At 40.1% G+C, this 23642-nt stretch overlaps 1 protein-coding gene across 1 annotated transcript in view; it reads left to right on the top strand.

Annotated features, from left to right (window-relative positions):
* The window catches only part of CHRNA7 (cholinergic receptor nicotinic alpha 7 subunit), a 92914-nt gene extending 80668 nt beyond the window's left edge, over nucleotides 1–12246 (top strand). Inside the window, exons 6-10 of the mRNA XM_034784619.1 lie at nucleotides 754–921; nucleotides 1553–1747; nucleotides 3449–3535; nucleotides 5554–5663; nucleotides 8078–12246. Of these exons, the coding sequence (XP_034640510.1) occupies nucleotides 754–921; nucleotides 1553–1747; nucleotides 3449–3535; nucleotides 5554–5663; nucleotides 8078–8596 (1079 nt within the window). The 3' untranslated portion in view covers nucleotides 8597–12246. The remainder of the gene's footprint in view (nucleotides 1–753; nucleotides 922–1552; nucleotides 1748–3448; nucleotides 3536–5553; nucleotides 5664–8077) is intronic.
* Nucleotides 12247–23642: the final 11396 nt, after the last annotated feature.

The following is a 23642-nucleotide window of genomic DNA, read 5'->3' as shown; positions in this document are numbered from 1 at the left end:
ACATATAAATCCAGATAGTACCTGTTTGCTAGATTTAAAACTATATAAACTACATATAAGTACCTATGCATGCATCATTTAAGAACACATCCTTGCATGGATACCACCATACAAAAATAAATGATCAATTGCAATGATGTAAATCCTCTGTCATATCACTGGTTTAGCCCCATTTCCTATTATCAATTTATGATTTCAGAAGTCTGGAATTATGAATAGAAATAAAAATATGACCTTTTAACAGACAAAGAATATTTTTTTCCTAAAGCTGAGGGAATAATTAAACATGAATAATTTATTCCATGAATTTGGCCTCTCTGTTCATGAATTCTTTCTTATAGTAAGTAGTTTATTAATTTCTTGGATGGATTTGCTATTTGAAATGATGCACCAAACACTTTCTCTTTTGGTCTGTAGCTCATTCCTGAGAATACTTGTATTTCATATTTGAAATTTTGAAATATAGTGATCAGTATTTGATTGGACACTTGGTGCTGTTTCTATTCCCTAGAGTATAATTCTTAGAATCAGGTTTCTTTTGTCTATCTTAGGGTCTTATAGAGAGACTATCCCTGTAGTATCCAAGTGCTTCCCAGGTAAATTAAATCTACTGCGGTCCTTAGTATGGTCCATGGAGTCTCCTACCCTTCTGCTCATAGGAAGTGCCAATTGATGTTTATGGACTTGATCTTGCAAGGTGCTGAGTGATGGGTCCTTGATCTGTCATGCTTAACTTTGCCCACTCTACTTTAGGCATATTCAAGAGCTCATGCTACATAGATGTGCGCTGGTTTCCATTTGATGTTCAGAAGTGTAATCTGAAGTTTGGATCCTGGACCTATGGTGGATGGTCCTTGGACTTACAAATGCAAGAAGCAGATATATCTGGATACATTTCAAATGGAGAGTGGGATCTAGTAGGTAAGCTCCTTGGACCTGATTTTCATTTACACTCTGTACTTTGGGAGTGTAAAGGGGCTTTAAAGTGGATGGAAAGGTAGATCAGTATAAAAGGATTTTTGTGTAAATGATGATCAGGCCCCCTATCTTTTTTTTTCAGATAGTAAAAATGTACACAGCTCAGGTAGCAAGTACCAGTACAAATGCATGCTGATCCATCAGTCCATTGACCTAACAGATCCTTGGCAGACATATGAACCAGCATTCTTTGTAGATATCAGAAAAAAGAAGCTATATGTTAGGGTCACCAAGCCGTGGATTGGTATACGCTATGAAGGTCTGAGACAGTGGCATTTGAAATGTGGTGGAAAAAAAGATAAAAGGTGAAGAACATATGGAGAAGGTGGAGGCATTGAGAGAACTCTGATCATTGCAAGTTCATTGAAAACCTTTTTGACTCAGATTCTTTATTACCTAATTTTGGTCATGTAACAGAGAGGAGAATTGGAATTAAAGAGGAACATTTTACCTGCTGTGGGACTTCAGAGATGATACTTGGAGACTTTTGTCTAAATGTAACTTCTACATTAACATAGGTTATATGCAGATTAGCTTCTGCTTTTCTCCCTGTTTTTTTTTTTTTTCTATGCAGGAGTTCCTGGAAAGAGGAGTGAGAGTTTTTATGACTGTTGTAAAGAACCTTACCCAGATGTGACATTCACAGTGACTATGAGACGTAGGACTCTGTATTATGGACTCAATCTTCTCATTCCTTGCATGCTGATATCGGCACTTGCCCTGTTAGTTTTTCTGCTTCCAGCTGACTCAGGAGAGAAGATCTCACTAGGTAAACACATTACCAAGTATTTTAAAAGTTGGCTCTATAAAAGGCTTCTGATTTCAGTATAGCCTCAGCATGCTCAGGGGAAAAGTTTGTCTGTCTTGCTGCATTTCAATCTAATAAATGTATGTAGGTGTTTTTAAAGCATATCTTACAGTGGTGTCTTAGCAAAGATATGAAAGAAAAGGTCATACTACTAGGTAGGATGGAGCTAGGAGTTACATAAACAACAAAAACGTACCAGTAGCATTACAATGTTTAGCTGTATAATTCTGTATTACAAATAGGGCTACTGTTTGACACTTACGTGCTGGAGGGAAAAAATAATTTCACTGAATAAAGGTTATGTTGTAAAGAACATGTATATGGGCATTTTAGTCTGGCATTATTTTCAGTTTATATTCCTCTTACTAGTAAGTGATACATTAAGAGCCAGGAGTCACCCTTTGCATCCTTTTGAAAAAGCTGGGCTCCTTCCATTTAAATATTTTAGTGGTAAGGCTATCTTCTTTTTGTAAATTTATGGCTAAATGTTGGATTGTGTGATGATAGTTAAGGTATGACGTAACAAATGTATTCACTTCTATTTAATGAAAATGGTTGTTCAAAAGATAGAATATAAACTGGGCAGCTCTACACAAGTGCCCTTTTAATGTTTAGTGTATGTTTCTCTTGGATTTCAGAACAGCTTCCTTAGCCCTTGACTTCTGACTGCCCTCTGTATTTTTCGTTTGTGCTCTCCTGTCCTTCAGTCCCTTTCCAACTGACAGTGGTTCCCTCTGTGCCAATCTAGTCCTGAGATCCCATCCGGACAACAGCTGAGTCATATTCAGAGGGGCAGATCAGTGAGCAACAAAAATCAAAATCCGGAAATCAGTATCAGAACTGCTTAGAGCAAGCAACTCTCAGAGATCAACAGCTAATTTCAGAGAGAACATCCGTCTCTCTCCCAGAGCAATTTCTGTTTTCTGGGATTAACTACTGTACTTTTTAGCTTCATGTTTTCCAAACTTATTGATCAGTTCATCACATACTGTATCAAGTTATTGAAAGCTCAAAACAAAAGACTCCTTCGTGAACTTTTCTAAAGGGGTGATGGAACATAAAACAAGGAGTACTTTAATTGGTCATATTTTATCAAATCCCTTGGACAGTGATGCAAAGTGAACAGTGCTTTATTAGTATAGCAAGGTTTAACAAGGCCAAAAATAAATTACACCTCTACCTCTATATAACGCTGTCTTCGGGAGCCAAAAAATCTTACTGCGTTATAGGTGAAACTGCGTTATATCGAACTTGCTTTGATCCACCGGAGTGCACAGGCCCGCCCTCCCCCGGAGCACTGCTTTACTGTGTTATATCAGAATTCATGTTATATCAGGTCGCGTTATATCGGGATAGAGGTATGTTAGATCCAGCTCCTACATTTGTACAAATGCACAAAAATTGGGACCTAATCATGAAGGCTTTTGTATTAGATTTATTAAAAGCACAGATTTAGAAAAAATTAAAACTAGTTTGGCAAGATTTCTACCCTCTAAAGTAGTATCAAAAGAGAACAGGATTGAGTACAATCAGTAAATCAGTGTAAAGGTATGAATTGTGAGAATAAATTTCACACAGCATTTCTTCAAATCTGTTCTTTAGTGGATAGCAATTAACTGATAAGCTGCTGTCCTAATTCTGTACTTCATATTTATCTTTCAGGTATAACAGTTTTGTTGTCTCTTACTGTCTTTATGCTACTTGTGGCAGAAATTATGCCAGCAACATCAGATTCTGTGCCGTTAATAGGTAACCTTAACTTATTCGCTCTCTTTTTTTTTTAATCAGACAAGTTGGAATTAAATCACTTCAAAGCCAAAAATAAGGCGCAGTTAGAAAGTGTATGATGTGTGTGCTTACAGCAGTTGAATCAGAGATGTTTAGGTCTGATCCTGCATGGTGCAGAGCAATGATTTCAGTGGGAATCGAGGCTGCTCAGCACTTTCTTCTGGGGCAGGGGTGGGTAAACTACGGCCTGCGGGCCAGATCTGGCCCCTCAGGGCTTTGGATTCAGCCCGCGGCGCCAATGGCACCACATCCCTGTGGCCCCCAGGTGGGGGGGGGGGGTGCAGAGGCCTCCATGCATTGGCACTGCCCCCCACAGCTCCCATTGGCCGGGAACGGGGAACCGCGGCCAATGGAAGCTTCGGGGGGGGTACCTGGGGGGGCAACAAGGGGGGGGCGGGCGGCGCCCCCCCCCCCCCCCCCCCCCCAGTGGCTGCAGCGCTTCCGGGAGCGGCACGGGGCCAGGGACAGGGCAGCCATGCAGGGAGCCCCACACCCCAACTCCCTGCCGTAAACGCCCTGCCTGCACCTTGCACCCCTCCTGCACCCCAACCCCCTGCCCTGAGCTCCCTGCTGCACCGGCACCCCTGAATCCCCTGCCGCACCCCACACCCCTCCTGCACTTCAACCCCCTGCCCTGAGCCCCCTCATACACCCCGCACCCCTGCTCTGCCCCAATCCCTTGCCCTGAACCCCTTCCTGCACACCACACCTCGCACCCCAACCCCCTGCCCTGGCCCTGCATACAATTTCCTCACCCAGATGTGGCCCTCAGCCCAAAAATTTTGCCCACCCCTGTTCTGGGGGAACATATATTGGGAAGAAGATAGGGAGCACACTATGGGGACAATGGGAATGGTTGTGGAACATGTGCTGGGATACACTGGTGGAGGACAAAAGCGCAGTGGGGGTCACATATGGACATTTGGGTGAGAAACCACTCGGGCGTAGGAGACATTGCAGAGTGGGCAGGGTGCCCACAGGGGCTCACTGAAGTGTTTGGTCACTGCAGGCCTCCCACCTACTCAAGCCTCATAATAGTTCCCTCCCTTACTACCTTGGCATCCAATGAACCTTTGTCATAAGCAGGGTCCTCTTGTGGGGGGTTGTCTCTGGTCTGCTGGAAGATCTGGAGCATAATAAAGAAAACAAATGGGATGTCGCTGGGGATAATGCCAAAGAATTTCCTTTGGAGTATGCAGCTGTTGCATCTTGGAACACAGTAAGCGAGGGCTCTATAAAACAGCAGATTGAAATATACTCTGGAAGGGGGAGGGAATTTTCCATTACAGTTCCTCCACATGGCAATTGATATATAAGCAGAAAACCCCAACCACTCTCTCTGATATTAACCAACTAATTAATAATGATAACAACAATAACGAAAGGGGAGATTTTCAAAGGCACTAAAAAGAGTCAGGTGCTTATGTTGTATTAAAAACTGTTAAAATTACACATGATCACTTTAAATATGTATGGGGTTTCCTGGTCCTGTTTGCAGGGTAGGGGGCTCTGTAAGGAAGAGTCTGATATGTGTCTTATGTCAGTGGGCTAAGTGGGCTAAGTTCTGCCTCTCTTTCTTAGGGAGCAGACTGTTTTGTCGCTCTCTGGTTTTGGTTCTTGGGTGTTAGGTTCTGGATGCTAAGAAATAAAGCAGTGTTATGTTGCAACTTTACAGGATGAATATTTAATTCTTTTATCTATTTTCCCTATGTATATACTGTGAACATAACAGTTGCCAACTCCCATTGAAAAATCAGTGAGAGATAGGAGCTTGACTACTCTTTCTGCTTTTGAAAAAATCTCTCCCAAATGCATTAAAAAGTAGCTGGTGTAGAATCAGATTTGTTTTCCATTTCAACTGTGTTCCGTCAGATTAGTACCTATTTATGTAGGTGTATGCATTCACACAATAATAGATGTATGAAGCACTGCATATCACTATAATTTTACATATCTTAATTATGTGTTTATTTTTGCAGCTCAGTATTTTGCCAGCACCATGATTATTGTTGGCCTTTCTGTTGTTGTCACTGTTATTGTTCTGCAATATCACCATCATGACCCAGATGGGGGAAAAATGCCAAAGTGGGTAAGGTCTGATTCCAGTTCATTTATATCTACTTTTTCACTATATACATTTTCAGATTAGAGATGTGTCATAGTGGTAGGTGACCCATTACTTCTTGATGCCCTTCTCTCTTCCCCCCTCCCCCTGAAGCTTCACAGCTGAGCAAAAATGTCCACATTCGTTTCCTTTTGTGGGCCTCTCATTTTTCAGTAAGAGGGAAACACTTGCAAGAACTAAGATAGTCATCTTGTTTCTATTTTAAGAATTTCCTGTGATACAACTAAAATCCCTAGAACATGAAGTACTGTGTCCAATAAGAACACATTCATTTCATTACAGCAGCTGCTATAGATTTAAGTATTGTTTACTTGTGAACAGCTGCAGCTGTGACCATCTTTTTGAGAGGTATGTTAAGGTGGAAGCGAAAATTTTTGAGCTTTCTATGAGTTATATACTGACTTTACCATCAAGCCAGGGGACTATGTCAAGTACAAATGAAAAGTTAGTATCTCTGTCATATTCCACTCTCCCTGAAGTATAATGCCATCTTCATGAGCTAGTACTATGAATTATTGTTTTTATGTAAAGCACATGGCTGAGAACTAGAATCTTGCATAGTAACTGAATATTGATGAGATCATGCTAAGGGTATGTCTAAACCCCAGAGGCCGGGGTCTAGCTCAAGCCCGAATGTCTACACCCCAATTTTACGAACCCCAGTCAGCTGACACAGGTCAGCTGTGGGTGTTTAATTGCTGTGTGGACATACCCTATGAGTCCTGCATAGGTTGGTATTGCAAAGGGAAAGGTGCATTCTCAATTCCCATATATTTTACCTTGCATCCTGCAGCATCAGGTGAAAGGTGGAAAGTACTCTCCTTAGATTTTAGGCAGGAACGAGTGATCACTACTTCATACAGTCCCATGCCCCAGTGCCTTACAGACATTAGATATTCCCTGCCCCAAAGAGCTTACACTATAGCCAGTTAAGTGGTGGCACTGGAAATTAAATTGAAAGAGAACTGGTTAAGTATCAGTCAATGCAAAAATAGAACTGATTATGTATAGACCAATGCAGTGTGAGTTAGAAAACCAAATCTTGATGACTGCATTTGCATAAATATTCCTACTGGAATCAGTTGGAATACTCATGTAAAATAAGCAAGACTTGGCACTGAAGACCTGATCAAAAGCCCATTTGAACTCAGTAGGAGTCAATAGGCTTTTGGATCAGGCCTTGGGTTAATAAAGGTGGTCTATTTTTTTAGCTGAATTACATTAGTGGGGAAAAATATAAAGACAAGGGCATGTGAAATCTGTCTTTAGCAAAAACATTTACCCTCAAAATGTCATCAGGAGTATATCTACTCTAAGTGGCATTCTAGAATCATAACAAATGGACTAAATCCAATATAAATTACATTGCAAGAGTTACATGTGGTTTGAAACAATGAAATGACATTATGACTAGGAAAAAGAAACACTGGAATTACTTTTTGAAATCCTGATTGAGCTGAATTTTGGAAGCCTGAATTTGAACTGGAGCATTCTTGGACTCATCTGTCCTTTTTCTAGGGCTGCTAGAGAACAGCAGTGCAAAAAACAATAAAATGAAACCTAGTGATTTGATTTGCAACTGGAATGAAACTAATCTTTTTTACCAAGGACTTTTCTTTTCCATCTGTGCTCTGTGGTTTATGCAGATCTGTTTTATACAGTTTGCAATCAGCTGTCATAAAAGGGTTGAGTGCGAGTATAGTAAAAACACTGTAAAATATAGCAATCCAATCCAATTAGTATGGCATATTTTTAGCAACTGCCTCCAAAAAGCACTGAAGTATTAGACTGCAATTCTTTCACTCTTATTTCTGTTTGTAACACTTATTTTATTTATTACCTCAAGTATAAAGAAAACTATTTTGAGTCTCATTGAAAATAATTGTTTTCTAATAAAAGGAAAATCCATAGTTTCAATTTAAAAACAGCAAAGTTTGTCATGTCACTGCTCTGACATGAATGTGATAAAAAATCAACATTACTGAGATACTTGTCAGACCAGCCCACAGCAGTAATAATTTGACAGTTGCATATGGCCATTAGCAGCACTGCTGGGAGTGGGACAGTGGATTCAATGGCTGAGAGTGACTGTAGGACAATTATGACATCACCTCTAGGCTACCAGGCAAGATCAGCAAATAGAGACCAGGGAGCACAGGGGCGCTGGAACAGTTTTTACAGTGGAAGTGCTGAGAGCCATTTAGCCAAATTGTAATAAACCCTGTATATAATGGAAACCACTTCAAGCCAGGGCGTGTGGCAGCACCCACCGCACCTAAGGGGAGCAGAGAGCACCAGGGCTTTACAATACAAATAGGTATTGATGATGATCAGTCTTTCTGTTTACAAAGATGTTTTACTTCTCAATCTTCTTCCAGACAAGAATCATCCTTCTGAACTGGTGTGCCTGGTTCCTGAGGATGAAGAGACCAGGGGAAGATAAAGTACGCCCTGCCTGTCAGCATAAGCAGCGTCGATGTAGCTTGTCAAGTGTGGATATGAACACTGTGAGTGGGCAACAAGCCAGTAATGGGAATATGCTCTATATTGGATTCCGGGGGCTGGAAGGGGTCCATTGCACTCCGACCACTGATTCTGGGGTAATTTGTGGGAGGATGACCTGCTCGCCAACAGAAGAAGAGACTCTCCTGCACAGTGGACACCCCTCTGAAGGTGACCCAGATTTGGCTAAGATCTTGGAGGAGGTCCGATATATTGCAAACCGATTCAGAGACCAGGACGAGGAGGAAGCCATTTGCAATGAATGGAAGTTTGCAGCCTCCGTGGTAGACCGTCTCTGCTTGATGGCCTTTTCTGTCTTCACAATCATTTGTACGATCGGCATTTTAATGTCCGCACCAAACTTTGTAGAGGCTGTGTCTAAAGATTTTGCTTAATTCTGAAAAATGTCTGTGATCCTCCAAGGTATGCTATGTAGCAAATAGATGAGTACATGGTCTTTTTTTAAAAAAAAATAACATGCCTTATCATGAATATATTCTTACTCAGTGACCCATCTAAAAACAGTAAAATGTCTATAGGGCTCACTCCAGCCTGTGAGATGTTGAGGGACCTTAACTCCCACTGAAGTGTGTAAATAGGGCATTCAGTTTGTAGGGTTGAGATTTGGATCAGGCCCTTAGCCAAAAAACGACACAAACGCTATAATGAGGGAACACTCCCACCAGCTTATGTTGTCAGAAGCAACTAGTGAATGTAGGGGCCCAAGCTGACCCCTGATTTTCAGAGGGCAGGTACGCAGCAATACTGAAAATCAGGCCCCTGAAAAGTGTGTCAAGTTGGGCTCCTAAAAACTGAGGCTGCCACAATGGACACTATTAACTTTAATGGGAGCCGGCTCTGAAGCATAGATCCTAATTTTAACAGCACTAAAAGTGTGGGCTGAATTTTTAAAATACACTTCAAATGATTTGTCAAGGAATTTAATTTTGGGGCTTATACCCACTGCCTTCTCCAGCAAAGACATTCTTTGAACTGCTAAGTTTTGTTGAACCCATTTTGCTATATAGATGTCTGTCTTTTTTTTTAAAGGAAAATGCAGGATTCAAGATCTCTACATCTTCATTTGTTAAAGAGAGACTCGGGTCTTTTTTGTGATTGCTTTCCAATGTGGGAAAAATAACAATCTCTATACAAACTCAAAAACAAATGGCAAATCTAAAGCAAAACGAGCCATTTAAATGTTCAGAATTAATGTTTTGTCTGATGCATGCACAGTATTTTACATACAGCATCATCTTTCTGTTGACTTACCAATACATATTATGGAAAGAAAACTGCTTAGCTTTTTTGCTCAGTGCATTGGTTAATGCTGAAAACTCTTCTTGCTGTGCATAATCTGTAAATATTCACCAGGAAGCGTTAAATAGGAATTCCTTTTTAGAAAATCATTCTATGGGCAAAGTTTTAAGTGCACAAATAAGTAATTAGGAGCCTAACATTTAAAATTTGTACCTTTAAAATTCTCCCCATGGAATGTTAAACTTCTCAAGTGAATGTGGTGCTCAAGGAAAGTGCTAGAGACTGAAGTCCTGTGTCTACAAAACAGGTGCTGAAAAGTGTCCCTACTCTGTCCTGCCAATGTGCCTGCACTATGATCTCAGAGGATGGGGCTCTCTTTAGGCAGCAGAAGCTAGTTCAGTTCTGAGATTGCCAAGAAGGCTGCAAATTGATGCCAGTTGTGGGAGGTTTTTATTGAAGTGGATATTAGACTGCAAATCCAACTGACAGCTGTAAGAGCAATGGGATAGGAGCCACTTTTGGTTATTACGGATTTTAGCTGGATTTGAATGACAGACATTCAGTTGAAAGGTTTGGGTGAGAGCTTCATCCCCACTTTGGTCACTTGCTGCCAAATAAAAACCCTGGAGTGGTGAAAGGGGCCCCTAAAAAGTCCTCTCTATAGCTGGGGGAGTATTCTTCTGGCATAGGGGGCATGCTGGCAGTGGGAGGGGTGTTGAGCCACAATACACTGCACTGTGGAGATTCCTGGCAGTGCTGCTTCCCATAGGGCAGTGCAGGGAGGTTGCTGTAATTTAGACAGGCCTGTGCATGTTGCACTCAGGGGTTTGTGGAGGCCAGGATCAGGAGGTGCAAGGTGGGGCTTAAAGCTATGTTAGCTCCCCTCCCCCTGTGCTGTGCCTCACAGTGCAGCACAGAATCCCACCTATAATATCTAGAGCTGAGCAAATAATTTATACTGATTAGTTAATTTAGTCTCTTTGGTTTTGATTTGTCCATGAGGAAATCAGTTTCTCGGATGTATTTATTCAAAATTATTCACCGAATAATTCTTGGTTTGGAGATTGCTCATCAGCAGTTCACTATGAGTATCTGAGTTTGTGTGGAAACCCAGGTCACATGGTATAATTCCCTGATTCTAGGAGTTATGCTCTGCCAGGCTACTTTCTTGTGCAAATACTTGTGTTCAAGTTGAAAATGTCTTTAGAGATATTTATTAAACAAGCTCTTAAAATGTGCTGAGTCAGCAAAAATTCCTAGTAGCCAATTCACCTGTTATCATATTCCCCGAAAGTGAGAGCAAGTACAGGATGAATCAAATTCAATTGTTTAGTTGAGTGACTATCGATGGAATATATTCTTGAGATTTGCTCATCTACTTGTAGTTCTCAAAGATCTTTACCAATACTCTGAGCTATCCATTCCCTCGAAAAAAAATTATTTCTAAACATGTTGGCTTAGAAAACGTTGTTAATGTGACCATCTGGCTGGATGTGGACATAATTTTTGGTACCATGTAACATGGTGGTAGAAATGTTTTGTCAGACTACACTGCTTCCCATCAAATGGAATTTAGTGTTAAACAAAATGTTTTCTATTTACACTCAAAAGTTCATTGTTGAAGTAGTTGTGTAGCCAGATGGAAAGTGGATTACAATTTGACGTTGAGCTCCTATGTTACCATACTGTGTGTACACTTGGAAAAGTGGGACCTATAGTTTTCCTATGGGGCAACTCTGCCACAGGTAGCAAGGGTGGAGGCCGTAGTATATCTAAATCTCAGGTGTTCTACCACTGATGTTTCACACTATTAAGAATAGGGCTTGACAACTTGGTGGTAAGACGCCAGCATCCTGTCTACACTAAAGCCTCCATCATCACCAACATGGAAATGCACCAATGATGAATTATGAGTCCTAATTTTCCTAGAGTGGAGACAGCCTTTTAGACAAATATTGCCATTTTATAGCAAGATGACAGCTGCCAGCAATTACAACCATGAATTTTAATTTTGTTATGTGAAGATACTGCTTACAGTTGTAAATTTTCAGACTGCTGGGCTGAGCAAAATAGGTAAAATTTTCTTTCCAAACTGTAGGTATTATATATATGTGTGCTAAAAGATAGTCTGATCTAAATGCTGGGGGAAGTAAACTTAAAACCCTACGCATCAAGTTGGAAATTAAATACTATATACTCTATGTGTATATAATATATAGAAGATACATGTTGATAGTGATCTGTTATGATCTTACACTGTGGTGAGTGAGTTCTCTCAAGTGACTTGTCTGGCAGACACATTAAAAAGCTCACTCTAGAGCACTGATATCATGTACAATATTATTGGACAATGGACATTACTTTGTCTGTTTTTATATTGAATATGAAGCTTTTTAATATTTAAAAAATAAATTGTCATTATGCCAAAAATAAATTCCAACCATAAATTAAATAGTTTTAAAGAAAGATTAAATATTTAAACAATATTTAAAATAGTAAATTATTTTATATGGGATTTAACAATACTGTGTAAAAGTTTTTTTTAAAGGATTCTTGAAATTTAGGTTGAGTAGAGCTGTGGGGTTTAATCTCAGATCACTTGTGACTGGTCCACTTTTTACTTCGTATTGAAAAATAAAGTAAACCAAAGCCCTGAGTTAGTTTCTTTTTGCTACATTATTTTTAATAAGAAACAATGTACAGCTCGCATTAGAAAGAGATGATGCATTCATTAAATATTGTTTGTTATAAAAGTAATGCGACACCTTTTTGGTCCAGTACAAATAAATATTTTAGATCAAAAGGTCTTTGATCTGTTTCTTCCTTGTATTTTGTTGATCAATACATTTACAGACCCCAAATAACTGAAATAAAGTTTCACAGGATGATTGCAGAAGCTCTGCTTAGCAAACCACTTAAGTGATGCATGAACTTTGTGCTGACCTTCTGTATGGGAGTAAATATCACCATATGTTTCTTATGAGTCCCTCAAAGGAAGCTGAAGTGGTGCATATGCTTTGGGCTGGGGCACTCTGTAACTAGGGTGAAGTTAATCTTTTGTGTGTTCTACATCAAGGGTTATCAGGAGAAAAAGCTATCAACTGAATAGCAGTTGTAAGGTTTCTATGTGGGCTACACAGGAAGAATATTGTACTGAGCAGATCAAGGAGCATGTAATTTATGTAGAAAATTGAATCAGTGTCACATCCATGGGGAAAAAGTCTACTGAGAGCTACGGCATGGAAGAGATTCTGTTTATATCATTCCCTTCCTCCCTGGTTCTTACTCTCTGGCATTAGGCTCAGACTTTCAATATCATTTCAAAAAGGGATGCACTAATTTTATATTTTTCTTATGTGGTCATTAATGGCAAGTCATGAAAAATTCGTGCTTCTGTAGAATGCAGGTACCAGAAGGTTCCAGGTTCCAAAACTCATATGCATTCAGCTATGTATAACAATAAGTATTCAAACAAACACTTGCACAGGTATTACTTTCCATACAGGGGAAACCCAGACACATACTAGTTTATTATGTACTATAGATGAGAGGAGTGACTCATGATAGAAAGTATATTAACCTTAACAGGCATAGCGAGTCTGAGGGAGGTCAAGAAGGCCTAGGGCAGTGGTTCTCAAACTTTTGTATTGGAGACCCCTTTCACACAGCAAACCTCTGAGTGCGACCGCCCCCCCTTATACATTAAAACCACTTTTTTATATATTTACACCATTATAAATGCTGGAGGCAAAGAGGGGTCTGGGGTGGAGGCTGACTGCTCACGACCCCCCATGTAATAACCTCGCAATCCCCTGAGGGGTCCCGACACCCAGTTTGAGACCCCCTGGCCTAGGGGATACTTGAAAAAGTTCTCCAGACCCATACCAATCAATTACTTGTTCTTTAATTATGATGATCAATATAGTGTAACAAGGCTCTGACAGATCGAGCACTTGATATTGCAGCAGATCTAATGTGGTGATCTGGCAGGTCTACATTCACTAGAGCATACCTTCTGCTGTTACTTCACCTTTAACGTAGCTGCTGATATTTAAAAGCAAACAACAGTACATATGTAAATTACATATTAAAATCACGTTGAAAGGAATTAGGAATCCATCCCTTATTTGCATAAAATGCCATATACAGAGACTAAATCTCACATGAGTCAAGCCATCTCTTTTCTGACCTACAAAAGCACATACTTCCTTTCTAAGGGTACATCAAGACTGCAAAAACAAACCATGGCAGGAGTCTCAGAGCCAAGACCAATTGAGGCTGGCTGCTGCTACAGGGCTTAAAGTAGCAGTGTGGCTATTCCCACTCAGGCTGGGGCCCAGGCCCTGGATGCCAGTGAGGAGGGTGGGCCTTGGAGCCTGGGCTCCAGCCCCAGTGGCAATGTTGACACTGCTATTTTTAGCCCTATAGCACGAGTCAGTTGATCCAGGCTCTGAAACTTGGCGCTGTGGGTTATATTTTTCTTCAGTGTCGACATACCCTCAAGGGCAACCTTTTATTAATAGAATTGCAGTCATCAATGCTACTAGAGATAAATGCGACAAAAACTGAATTCTCTTAGAACTTTCATTTGGACCATCAACCGGGAAAAGTACAAGGCTTTTCAATCAACTTCTGGTCATGTGAAGTCAATTGCATCTTTGTCACCTGTAACTTATTGGGTTCTCAGAAATGCACTGATTTGCATCTGTAAAAAACCCAAGAATGGATGTTGAACAGTTATGCTCCAAAGCTGTAGTAGGCAAATAATTATTAACCTTTTAAAAAATAACACGGCACCTTTTCATGTCATATTGGATCATGTACATCTCGTTGATAACTGAGGTTTTTCATCAAACCTAGGCAAGAAAAGATTGTAATAAAAGCAACCTCTTGACTATGTAACACTTACCTCTTAACCTTTAGGTGTTACAGGATCTGGTCCAATACCCACTAAAGTCAATGGGAATCTATCTATCCCCATGGGACAGGACCATAATTAGTACAACAATTCCAATAGTTATCACTTACCCACTATTCTGCTTATTGTAAACATGTAAAAGGAGGAGGAAATAGCAATACATTGAAATAGCACATCTATTTGCTTGGTGTTACTTCAGGCTCAGAAACCAAAAATCTGGGATAATCTGATCCCAAACTGTGATACATACATGACAGTCACAGGGCAGTATTAAATTAGTCATCACATGCTGAGAAATTACATGCCACTATTAAACAATTTAATGATACACAGTTACTATATCAATGCAACTTTGTTGTACACACACAGTTCCCGCTCTCTCACTGATCAAGTGATATTTTTTGCTTTTGTAAAATAATTTTTAAACAGAAAAATGAAACCATTGCAAGAATAAATACTGGGCCAAGTATTTCAGAACTTGCCTTGCCTACCATAGATCAGGGGAGATGGCAAACATGTTGTCAAGGCTATATCCCCACTTTGAACTTTAGGGTACAAATGTAGGGGCCTGCATGAAAACTTCTAAGCTTAACTACCAGCTTAGCTCTGGTCCCGCTGCCACCATTCCCTTCCTGGGAAGCCTTGAGAAACCTTTTACCAATTCCCTGGTGAATACAGATCCAAACCCCCTGGGATCTAAAACAAGGAGAAATTAACCATTCCCCCTCCTTCCTCCCACCAACTCCTGGTGAATACAGATCCAGCCCCCTTGGATCTAAAACAAGGAAAAATCAATCAGGTTCTTAAAAAGAAGGCTTTTAATTAAAGAAAAAGGTAAAAATCATCTCTGTAAAATTAGTATGGAAATTAACCTTACAGGGTAATCAAACTTAAAGAGCTCAGAGGACTCCCCTCTAGTCTTAGGTTCAAAGTACAGCAAACAAGGATAAACACTCTAGTAAAAGGTACATTTACAAGTTGAGAAAACAAAGGAAAACTAAGACGCCTTGCCTGGCTATTTACTTACAAGTTTGAAATAGGAGAGACTTGTTTAGAAAGATGTGGAGAACCTGGATTGATGTCTGGTCCCTCTCAGTCCCGAGAACGAACACACAACCCAAACAAAGAAGACAAACAAAAGCCTTTTCCCCCCCCCAAGATTTGAAAGTATCTTGTCCCCTTATTGGTCCTTTAGGTTAGATGCCAGCCAGGTTACCTGAGCTTCTTAACCCTTTACAGGGAAAAGGATTTTGGAATCTCTGGCCAGGAGGGATTTTATAGTACTGTACACAGGACAGCTGTTACCAATTCCTTTATAGTTATGACACATGTACTGTGGCATCATCTTACCATCAAATTGAAATCATAGGGCAAAATTCTCCTCTCAAAGCTGCATGATGGAATCCTACAGCGAGGTTCCATTGAAGCGAATGGAATACTTGTGCTTGTAGGCAGAACAGAATGGGAGCTGTGTCGTGCTTTAAAGCAAACGTTGCCCAAAGACCCTCATATCCAAATTCTGACTTTCCCTATGCAGGTGCAGTGGCAATGCACCAATTTCAGTGGGCACAGAGTCAGGCTCCAGGGCTAAGTTTGGCTTTTAAGGTTTTGCTTTGTAGCAACTTATTGTTTAAAAGCAAAAGAAACTTGAAAGTGATGGGCAGTTGTGTATATCTAGTCAGGAAGGGGTCATTGCTCTATCATTGCAGGATTCATTGGATAAGCACAGACCCCTCCATCCCTCTCCTCCACCGTATAGGAAGAACTGTACAGGAAGGATGGGCCCCACCTAAACCAAAATGAAACCAGACTGTTGGTATGTAAAATTAAAAAGTGTGTACAGGAGTTTTTAAACTGAGGGCTGGGCGAAAACTGACAAGCATGGCGGAGCAGATAGTTAGGACAGAGATGTCCCTGAGGGGAGGACTTATTAAAGGGGTCTCTATATATTCTAGAAAAGAGGAGAGGAGAGGAGTTGATGAAGTACAAGTAGGAATTGAAGAGAAACAGTCAAATGAAAAAAGAGTTCCATTCAATTAAATCACATGAAGGCAGACAACTAAATATTGAAAAATTTTATAAGTGGTTGTATGCAAACCCTAGAAGTCTAACCAATAAGATAGGTGAATCTGAGTGCCTGGTATTAAATGAGAATATTGATATAACAGGCATCATTGAAGCTTGGTGGAACAATGATAATCAATGGGACACACCAACACCAGGGTACAAAATATCGAGGGCATGACAGAGTAGGTTGTGCTGGTGCATGAGAGGTGCCATATGTGAAAGAAAGCATAGAGTCAAATATAGTACAAATCTTAAATGAATCAAACTGTGCCATAGAATCTCCCTGGATAGAAATTCCACGCTTGAGTAATAAGAATATAGCAGTAGGAATATACTACCAACCACCTGACCAGGATGGTGATTATGAAATACTCAGGGAGGCTCAAGAGGCTACAAAAACAGAAAATCTGATAATAAGTGATTGCAACTATCCCCTTATTGATTGGGTACATGGCACCTCAGGAAGGGATGCAGAGATTAATTTTCTAGACAGACTGCTTCTTGCAGCAGTTCATCCTGGAACCCACAAGGAGAGAGGCAATTCTTGAGGATCTGATCCAAGAGGTGAATATAGATTAACCACTTGGTAATAGCAACCCTAATGTAATTAAATATAACATTGTTGGAAGGAGGGGGGGTGGAATACCGAAGAAACCCACCACAGTAGCATTTAATGTCAAAAAGGGGAACTGTGCAAAAATGAGGAAGGTAGTTAAATGGGACAGTCACAAGAGTGAAAAGCTTGCAAGCTGCATAGAAACTTAAAAAACCCCACCACAATAGAGGCTCAAACTACATGTATACCCCAAGTGAAAAAAACAATAAGAGGACTAAACAAATGCCACCATGGCTAAACAGCAGCGCAAAAGAGACAGTTAAAGGCAAAAAAAAAAAAAAAAAAAAGGGCATCCTTTAAGAACAGGAAGTCAAATCCTACTGAGGAAAATAGAAAGGAGCCTAAACTCTGGCAAGTTAAGTTTAAACATATAATTAGGCAGCCCCCCCTCCAAAAAAATTGAAGATCAACTAGCAAAAGCCACAAAAACTAACAGCATTTTTTTTAGTAGCTGAAAAGCAGGAACCCTGCCAAAACAATCAATGGGCTATTGATTGAACAATTGATTGAATCATTGAACAATTGAGTTGCTAAAGAAACATGCAAGTAAGACAAGTCCATTGTGGAGAAGTTAAATGAATTCTTTGCATTGGTTTTCACTGCAGAGCCCACACCTGAGCCATTCTTTTTAGGTGACAAATCTGAGGAACTGTATCCAGATTGAGGTGTTAGTAGAGGAGGCTTTAGAACAAATTGATAAATTAAACAGTACTAAGTCACCAAGACCGGATGGTATTCACCCAAGAGTTCTGAAAGAACCATCACTTATTGCAGTTTGATCCTTGATGTACATAGTCGGAGTCCTTGATCTGTGATAGAACTGCCATTGATTTCAGTGCGATTTCTATGCAAGGTTCAAGGACAGTATTTAGCATAAAGAATGGAGGAATTTATTTTTGGGGTTTTGGCACTTAACTCTCAGAGAGATACCCAGAGCAACACACTATATAGCTGCATATACAAGGTAACTCTTAATAAATTATAATATATTTTGGTTCTACTAAACAAAACATATTTAAAGGTTTAAACAGCTGCTTGGGTTTTACTCAGCAAAATGTAAACAGCAAAAAAAGGTGGCTAACATATGTTTTGCATTTGCTTAAGCATAAAATGACATGCAATGCAAAAAGGCAGACATAGCTTATAAGGCTAAATAAATATCTATCATTAAATTTTCTACAAAATTGTAGCAACTGACAATAGCTTCCCTAATAGGTTTTCTGTTACAGTAATTATGCCTGGCCTGTTATCATGCCAGTCTGTTCCTGGGGGTGAAAAACCCTCCTGAGGTTTTTGCAGTAATTTTTGACTGCAGGTTGAATGGATTAGGATGTACAAGCTCCCTAGGAGCATCACAATTATTTTCAGCTCCTGGTCTGTCTTTTTAGACAGCTCCTTGTCCATTTGAAATCACTGTGAACCCAATGGTGCCCATCCTGTAATTAATTTCACTGCAGAGATGTAAGGCTTCCAAACTCCCATTCTTAGAGCCAGGATTCACACCCACTAAGTATTGGAATAAAGTGCATTTATTTTCTCATGCATTTTCTGTAATGCGGTGGAAAAACACAATGCAAGATACAGAGGTTGTTTCATCCCCTCACCTGCATGGGTGTAAAATCAAGAATAACCGCACTGAATGCTATTGAGGTACATAGTATAAACACATGAAGTGAGAGGAGAATCAGGCCCATATTTCACATCTTCCCATATGTGTGTCTGTATAGTTAACATCTTCTTCTACCTTCCCATTCTGACTCCTGACAGCCCCCAAACCAGTGGAAATGGTGCTACTTCCTGGCATGAGGACATGGCTGTAACAGACACTGACTGCCATTTTATCAGTACAAAAGGAGGTTAGAATTCAGCACTTTGTGTGTAAAATTAAAGCACTGGATGAGCTACAGACTCATTTTTGCAAGTCTAACTTTAAACAACCACGTTTGATTATTGTGGCTAAAGTCTGGAGATCAACTTAAATATTTCACTTTGTATCCTCTCCATTCCATGAGTTTCTGGGGCGTTTCATCGTGTCTCAGTTTCCTTTCGCTCAGTACGGTGGGCGGTGTGTTTGCTCAGCCAATTTTCATTACCACCAGCAGAAGTTATGCTGCTATATATCTCCACAACAGACTGGATATTTTCTCCTTAGCATTCCAGTCATTTGTGATGAGTTGGTTTCAAGAACCTTCAGTATTCTTTCTGCAATGCCGCAAACTGCATAATTGATTTGGAAAATGATCTATGTCAGGGAGCAGCATGAATTTACAGGTAATCCATAGCCTTTTCCTGCAGACTATAGCAACATTGATTTCTCATTCTCTTGAGAAAAACATTGTGCATTCCTTTAAGGACATTTTAAGAAAGCTTCTCTTTATGTTAATTAAAGTATATGCCTCTGCCCAAAATACATTTTTCTTGCTAAATTTAGGCATAATGAGTGAAAGCAATGGCTAATGTTTTGCAAATTATACCAAAGTGCAACTATTACTACAGGATTTCTACATTTTTTGGCTTTCTTCTATCCTTGGGACTAAAATTCCTTGGAGTCCAATACGTGTGATAGCAGACCAAAGCCAGAAACAAAGAAAAAGATTCCTTTAAAGAAGCTGGTGAACACAGATATATTTTTCATCATAACATTAATTCAAAGGAACCTGTGAGGTTATAAATGTTCAGTTACCACATTGCAGAGGGTTCACTAGGTCTGCTATTTTGTGATGGCAGATACAGCAAGCTATGCTGAGTTACAACACTTCTGGAAACGAGTGATTTTGGAAAGGAGGGTCTGTTGATATTGCCACTTAACATAAGGTAAGGATCTACAAAGAAAGTAGAAGGGGGCATGGTGGGAGGTGGGACTTCAGTGAGGGCAAAGCTCTACAGGGAAGTACTTCTGTTTTATCTCCTTTGTCAAGCGACTTTGCCTGTTACCTATGTAGCTATAACAGGACTATTAACAAGGGACTGAGAATCAGCTGCTGTGGTGGGTGTGGCAAACTATACAAAATTGAAAACTTTTGTAATAAAAGAGAATGCTTTTATACGAGCGTATGGCTATGCTTGGCAAATGGATTTCCTTGGTAAGTCGTGAGCCCTTAATTTTAATTTGGATGCAGATCTTATTTGTATGAAGTACGCTGGTTTATTGACTTATACAGAGACAGAGGACAAGATCCTCAGCTGGTGTAAATTAGCACCATTCCATTGACTTCCCTGATTTACACCAGCATTTTGTTTTAATTGAAAAAGCTCTAAATCATACAAGAGCCAGAAAAGCCTGGGGTAAACTTTTCAAAAATGACCCGTGACTTAATAGTCTAAGACCCATTTTCAAATGTGACATGCATTTAAGGCCCAGATTTTAAAAGATATTTAGGCACCTAACTCCCAGTGAGTTTTTGAACCATTGACCTTTTCTACACCAGGAAAATCAGACACAAAAATCACCACTAATGCACATCCACTGGTGGAAGCTGTAGTTTGGTCAGAGCAAAGTTTTTTTTTTTTTTTTTTTTTTTTTTTGTAACAGCTGTCTTGTCTGATGAGTAAGGACAGTCATCATAATATAAAAAACCATACATGATTCCTCTATGCCATAGATTCCACCATTGCTACCACCGGGAAGTTGCACCACGGGAAAATTATTTGGATTTATGAGGGTAAATGGTGCATGCTTTGCCTTTGGAACATCTGTGAACTGTTCCACTGAATTTAATAGGGCTGCAGCTAGTGCTAACTGGACATACATAAGAGGATGGGAATTTATATTGGGATCCATTATTTTTTTCCACCTTCAGTCTTTTACCTGTTATAAGGAACCGAGGTCTAATAGTTTAGGGAGACAAAGTGGAAGGGAAACCTTGTTATTCTAGATTATTTGTTTCAGGGAGCAACAACAATGTACTAGACATCCAGGCATCCCAAGTGACTAGGTGCCTTATGCACATACCATTTGGGTGATCAGAGCATGATAGCAGCAGGGCTGTTGCTGTTACTATTACAGACTATGCATCCGATGAAGTGGGCATTCACCCACGAAACCTTATGCTCCAATACATCTGTTAGGCTAGGTCTACACTACCCGCCTGAATCGGCGGGTAGAAATCGACCTCTCGGGGATCGATTTATCGCGTCCCGTCCGGACGCGACATTTGATCCGCGAATCGACGCTCTTACTCCACCAGCGGAGGTGGGAGTAAGCGCCGTCGACAGGAAGATGCAGAGGTCGATTTTGCCGCCGTCCCTACAGCGGGGTAAGTCGGCTGCGATACGTCGAATTCAGCTACACTATTCACGTAGCTGAATTTGCGTATCTTAAATCGACCCTCCCCCCCGTAGTGTAGATGTAGCCTTAGTCTTAAAGGTGCCACAGGACTCTCTGTTGCTTATTACAAACTAGTTTCCCAAACAATTTACCAAACAGGAATCCTGTCAGCACACTGAGCAGTCACAATATGTAGCCTCTGGTGTTCCACAAGATCACATACATTTTAAGATAGGGGGGCCTATCTTGGAAGCTTCTGCAGCTTCATTAAAAAAAGACTTTCAGATCCAGGGCTACTTTTCATGTTTTCCATAATTTTGTTCCTGTGCTTTTTGCTATTTATCCAAGACATTTGACATTATGCCTTAACTTTTCCCTTTTCCACATAATCTTTGTTTCCTACTTGATCCTGCAGCAGTGTCACTGAATAAGAGACTGACCTCCAGGATAATGGGGACTTCTCTACAATATCAAGCCAGAAAAGAGTGTGGTTCGAAAAGAGCTTTTATTTAAACACACACCCCTGAAATAATTATAGAGACAAGCCAGAAAGTTATAAGCAAAGGCAGCTGCTTTCTGTTTGAATGACTGCTCTTCCCCAAGGCCCCGGTCCTGAAAGCTGCTCTGTGATGACACATCCCTACATCTGTGCAAAATCCCTTTTGGGCTACACCAGGGAGCAGGGGCCTGCCTAGGGGCCCAAGTTTGCTCCCCTGGGCAGGTCTGTCTTGAAAACTTAATTAAGTCCCAGCTCTCATGAATATTATAAATTGCCCTGTAGAACTGAGACCCTGTGAATTTGATAATTAAAAGTCAGCATTTTATTTTGAAGAAAAAAAAATGAGTAGCCAACAGGCTGAGGTCAGCGAATTTTCAGAGATCATTGAATCATGGTGTAAATTGGCCAAATGTTAGTGGTGGTCAGAGAGAGGATCTTAGGAAACCCACAAGTTGTACCTGGGAGTATTTATTACTTCCTTATGTGAGTTACAGACATCAATAATTAAAAGGACAGTTGTTATACTATTAAACTTTTTCCTAGTTTCTATCTGAAAAAAAAACACCTGGAGTCACTGATGAGATTTAGCCCAATAAAATGTACTGTGTTTAGTGCTAAAAACAGGACATTTGTGCCATGATAAAACAGAAACTTATGATATTCAAATCAACGCAATGCTCCTTTTACTTACTGCACACCGCTAAAGGGAATGGTCTATGAAGTTTAAATGAGCAGGAGTGGCATTGTTTACTGGAAAGAATAACACAATACAGCAAAGTGAGGGTGGAGACTGTCATTTGTGCAGTGCCTAGCACAATAGTGTCCTGGTCCATGGTCCTAGGTGCTACCACAATACAAATAAATAAAAATAATAATTAATGCAGGACAAACTGAGAAACTTCTGAACACTTACAATATCATAGCAACCAATGAGGAAAAGAGTTTCAAATGAGGAAAGATTTGGAACTCGTAGCCATGGGCTGTTGTGAAGGACAAAAGTATAACTAGGTTAAAATAAGGAATCAGATAAGTTCTTGAAGGATAGATCCACTGATGACTATTAGCCAGGTTAGTCAGGAATGCAAACCCCAAGCTTCAGGTTGCTCTAAACCTCTGACTGCCAGAATCTTGGACTGGATAACAGGGGATGGGTCACTCAGAATTGCTCTGGTCTGTCCATTCTTGCTGAAGAATCTGGCACTGGCCAGCCATTGTCAGAGACAGGATAGTGGCCTAGATGAACCATTGGTCTGACCCAGTATGGTTATGTTCTTAAGATTTCAAATTGAAGAAAGTCTTGGAAGCCTCTGAAATACCTTAAAAAATCATATGCAGCTATGTGCTGAAAATGATACAACTGTGACTGTTTAATACACTACACATCATACAAAATCAAGAGCACAACCCTAGATAAGTAAGGAACAAGTAGAGGGTTATTAACTTGAGAACGCCTGTGGGCTAAGTGCGTGAAACATTAGCATCAAAAAGACATCTAAAATATGAGGAACTGGTTTGCGTCAGAACGTGAATTATTTATGTGTTAGATGAACTTTCGTTATTGCACATATGTGAATTAAATGGGTTTTAAGTGTTATTTAACTAGTCTGCTTAAAATCTGCCTACATCTACACTCGTGTTATCCATCTTTTTTATGATTCACAGATGTCAGCAGTCCTTATTCAAGCAGCACACCTAGTGCAGAAGCTGCTAAAAATGACATATTCAACCCTTGTGAATCTCACAACTAAATAGATGAAATACAATGAAAAAATGGATGGCATGGATTGTTAACCAGGGCAGGAAAAGAGAGTCTT

Source organism: Trachemys scripta, chromosome 10 (assembly GCF_013100865.1).
Source record: "Trachemys scripta elegans isolate TJP31775 chromosome 10, CAS_Tse_1.0, whole genome shotgun sequence".
Taxonomy (NCBI): domain Eukaryota; kingdom Metazoa; phylum Chordata; order Testudines; family Emydidae; genus Trachemys; species Trachemys scripta.
The sequence above is the reverse complement of the archived record's forward strand: the minus strand, read 5'-3'. Positions and strand labels throughout refer to the sequence as shown.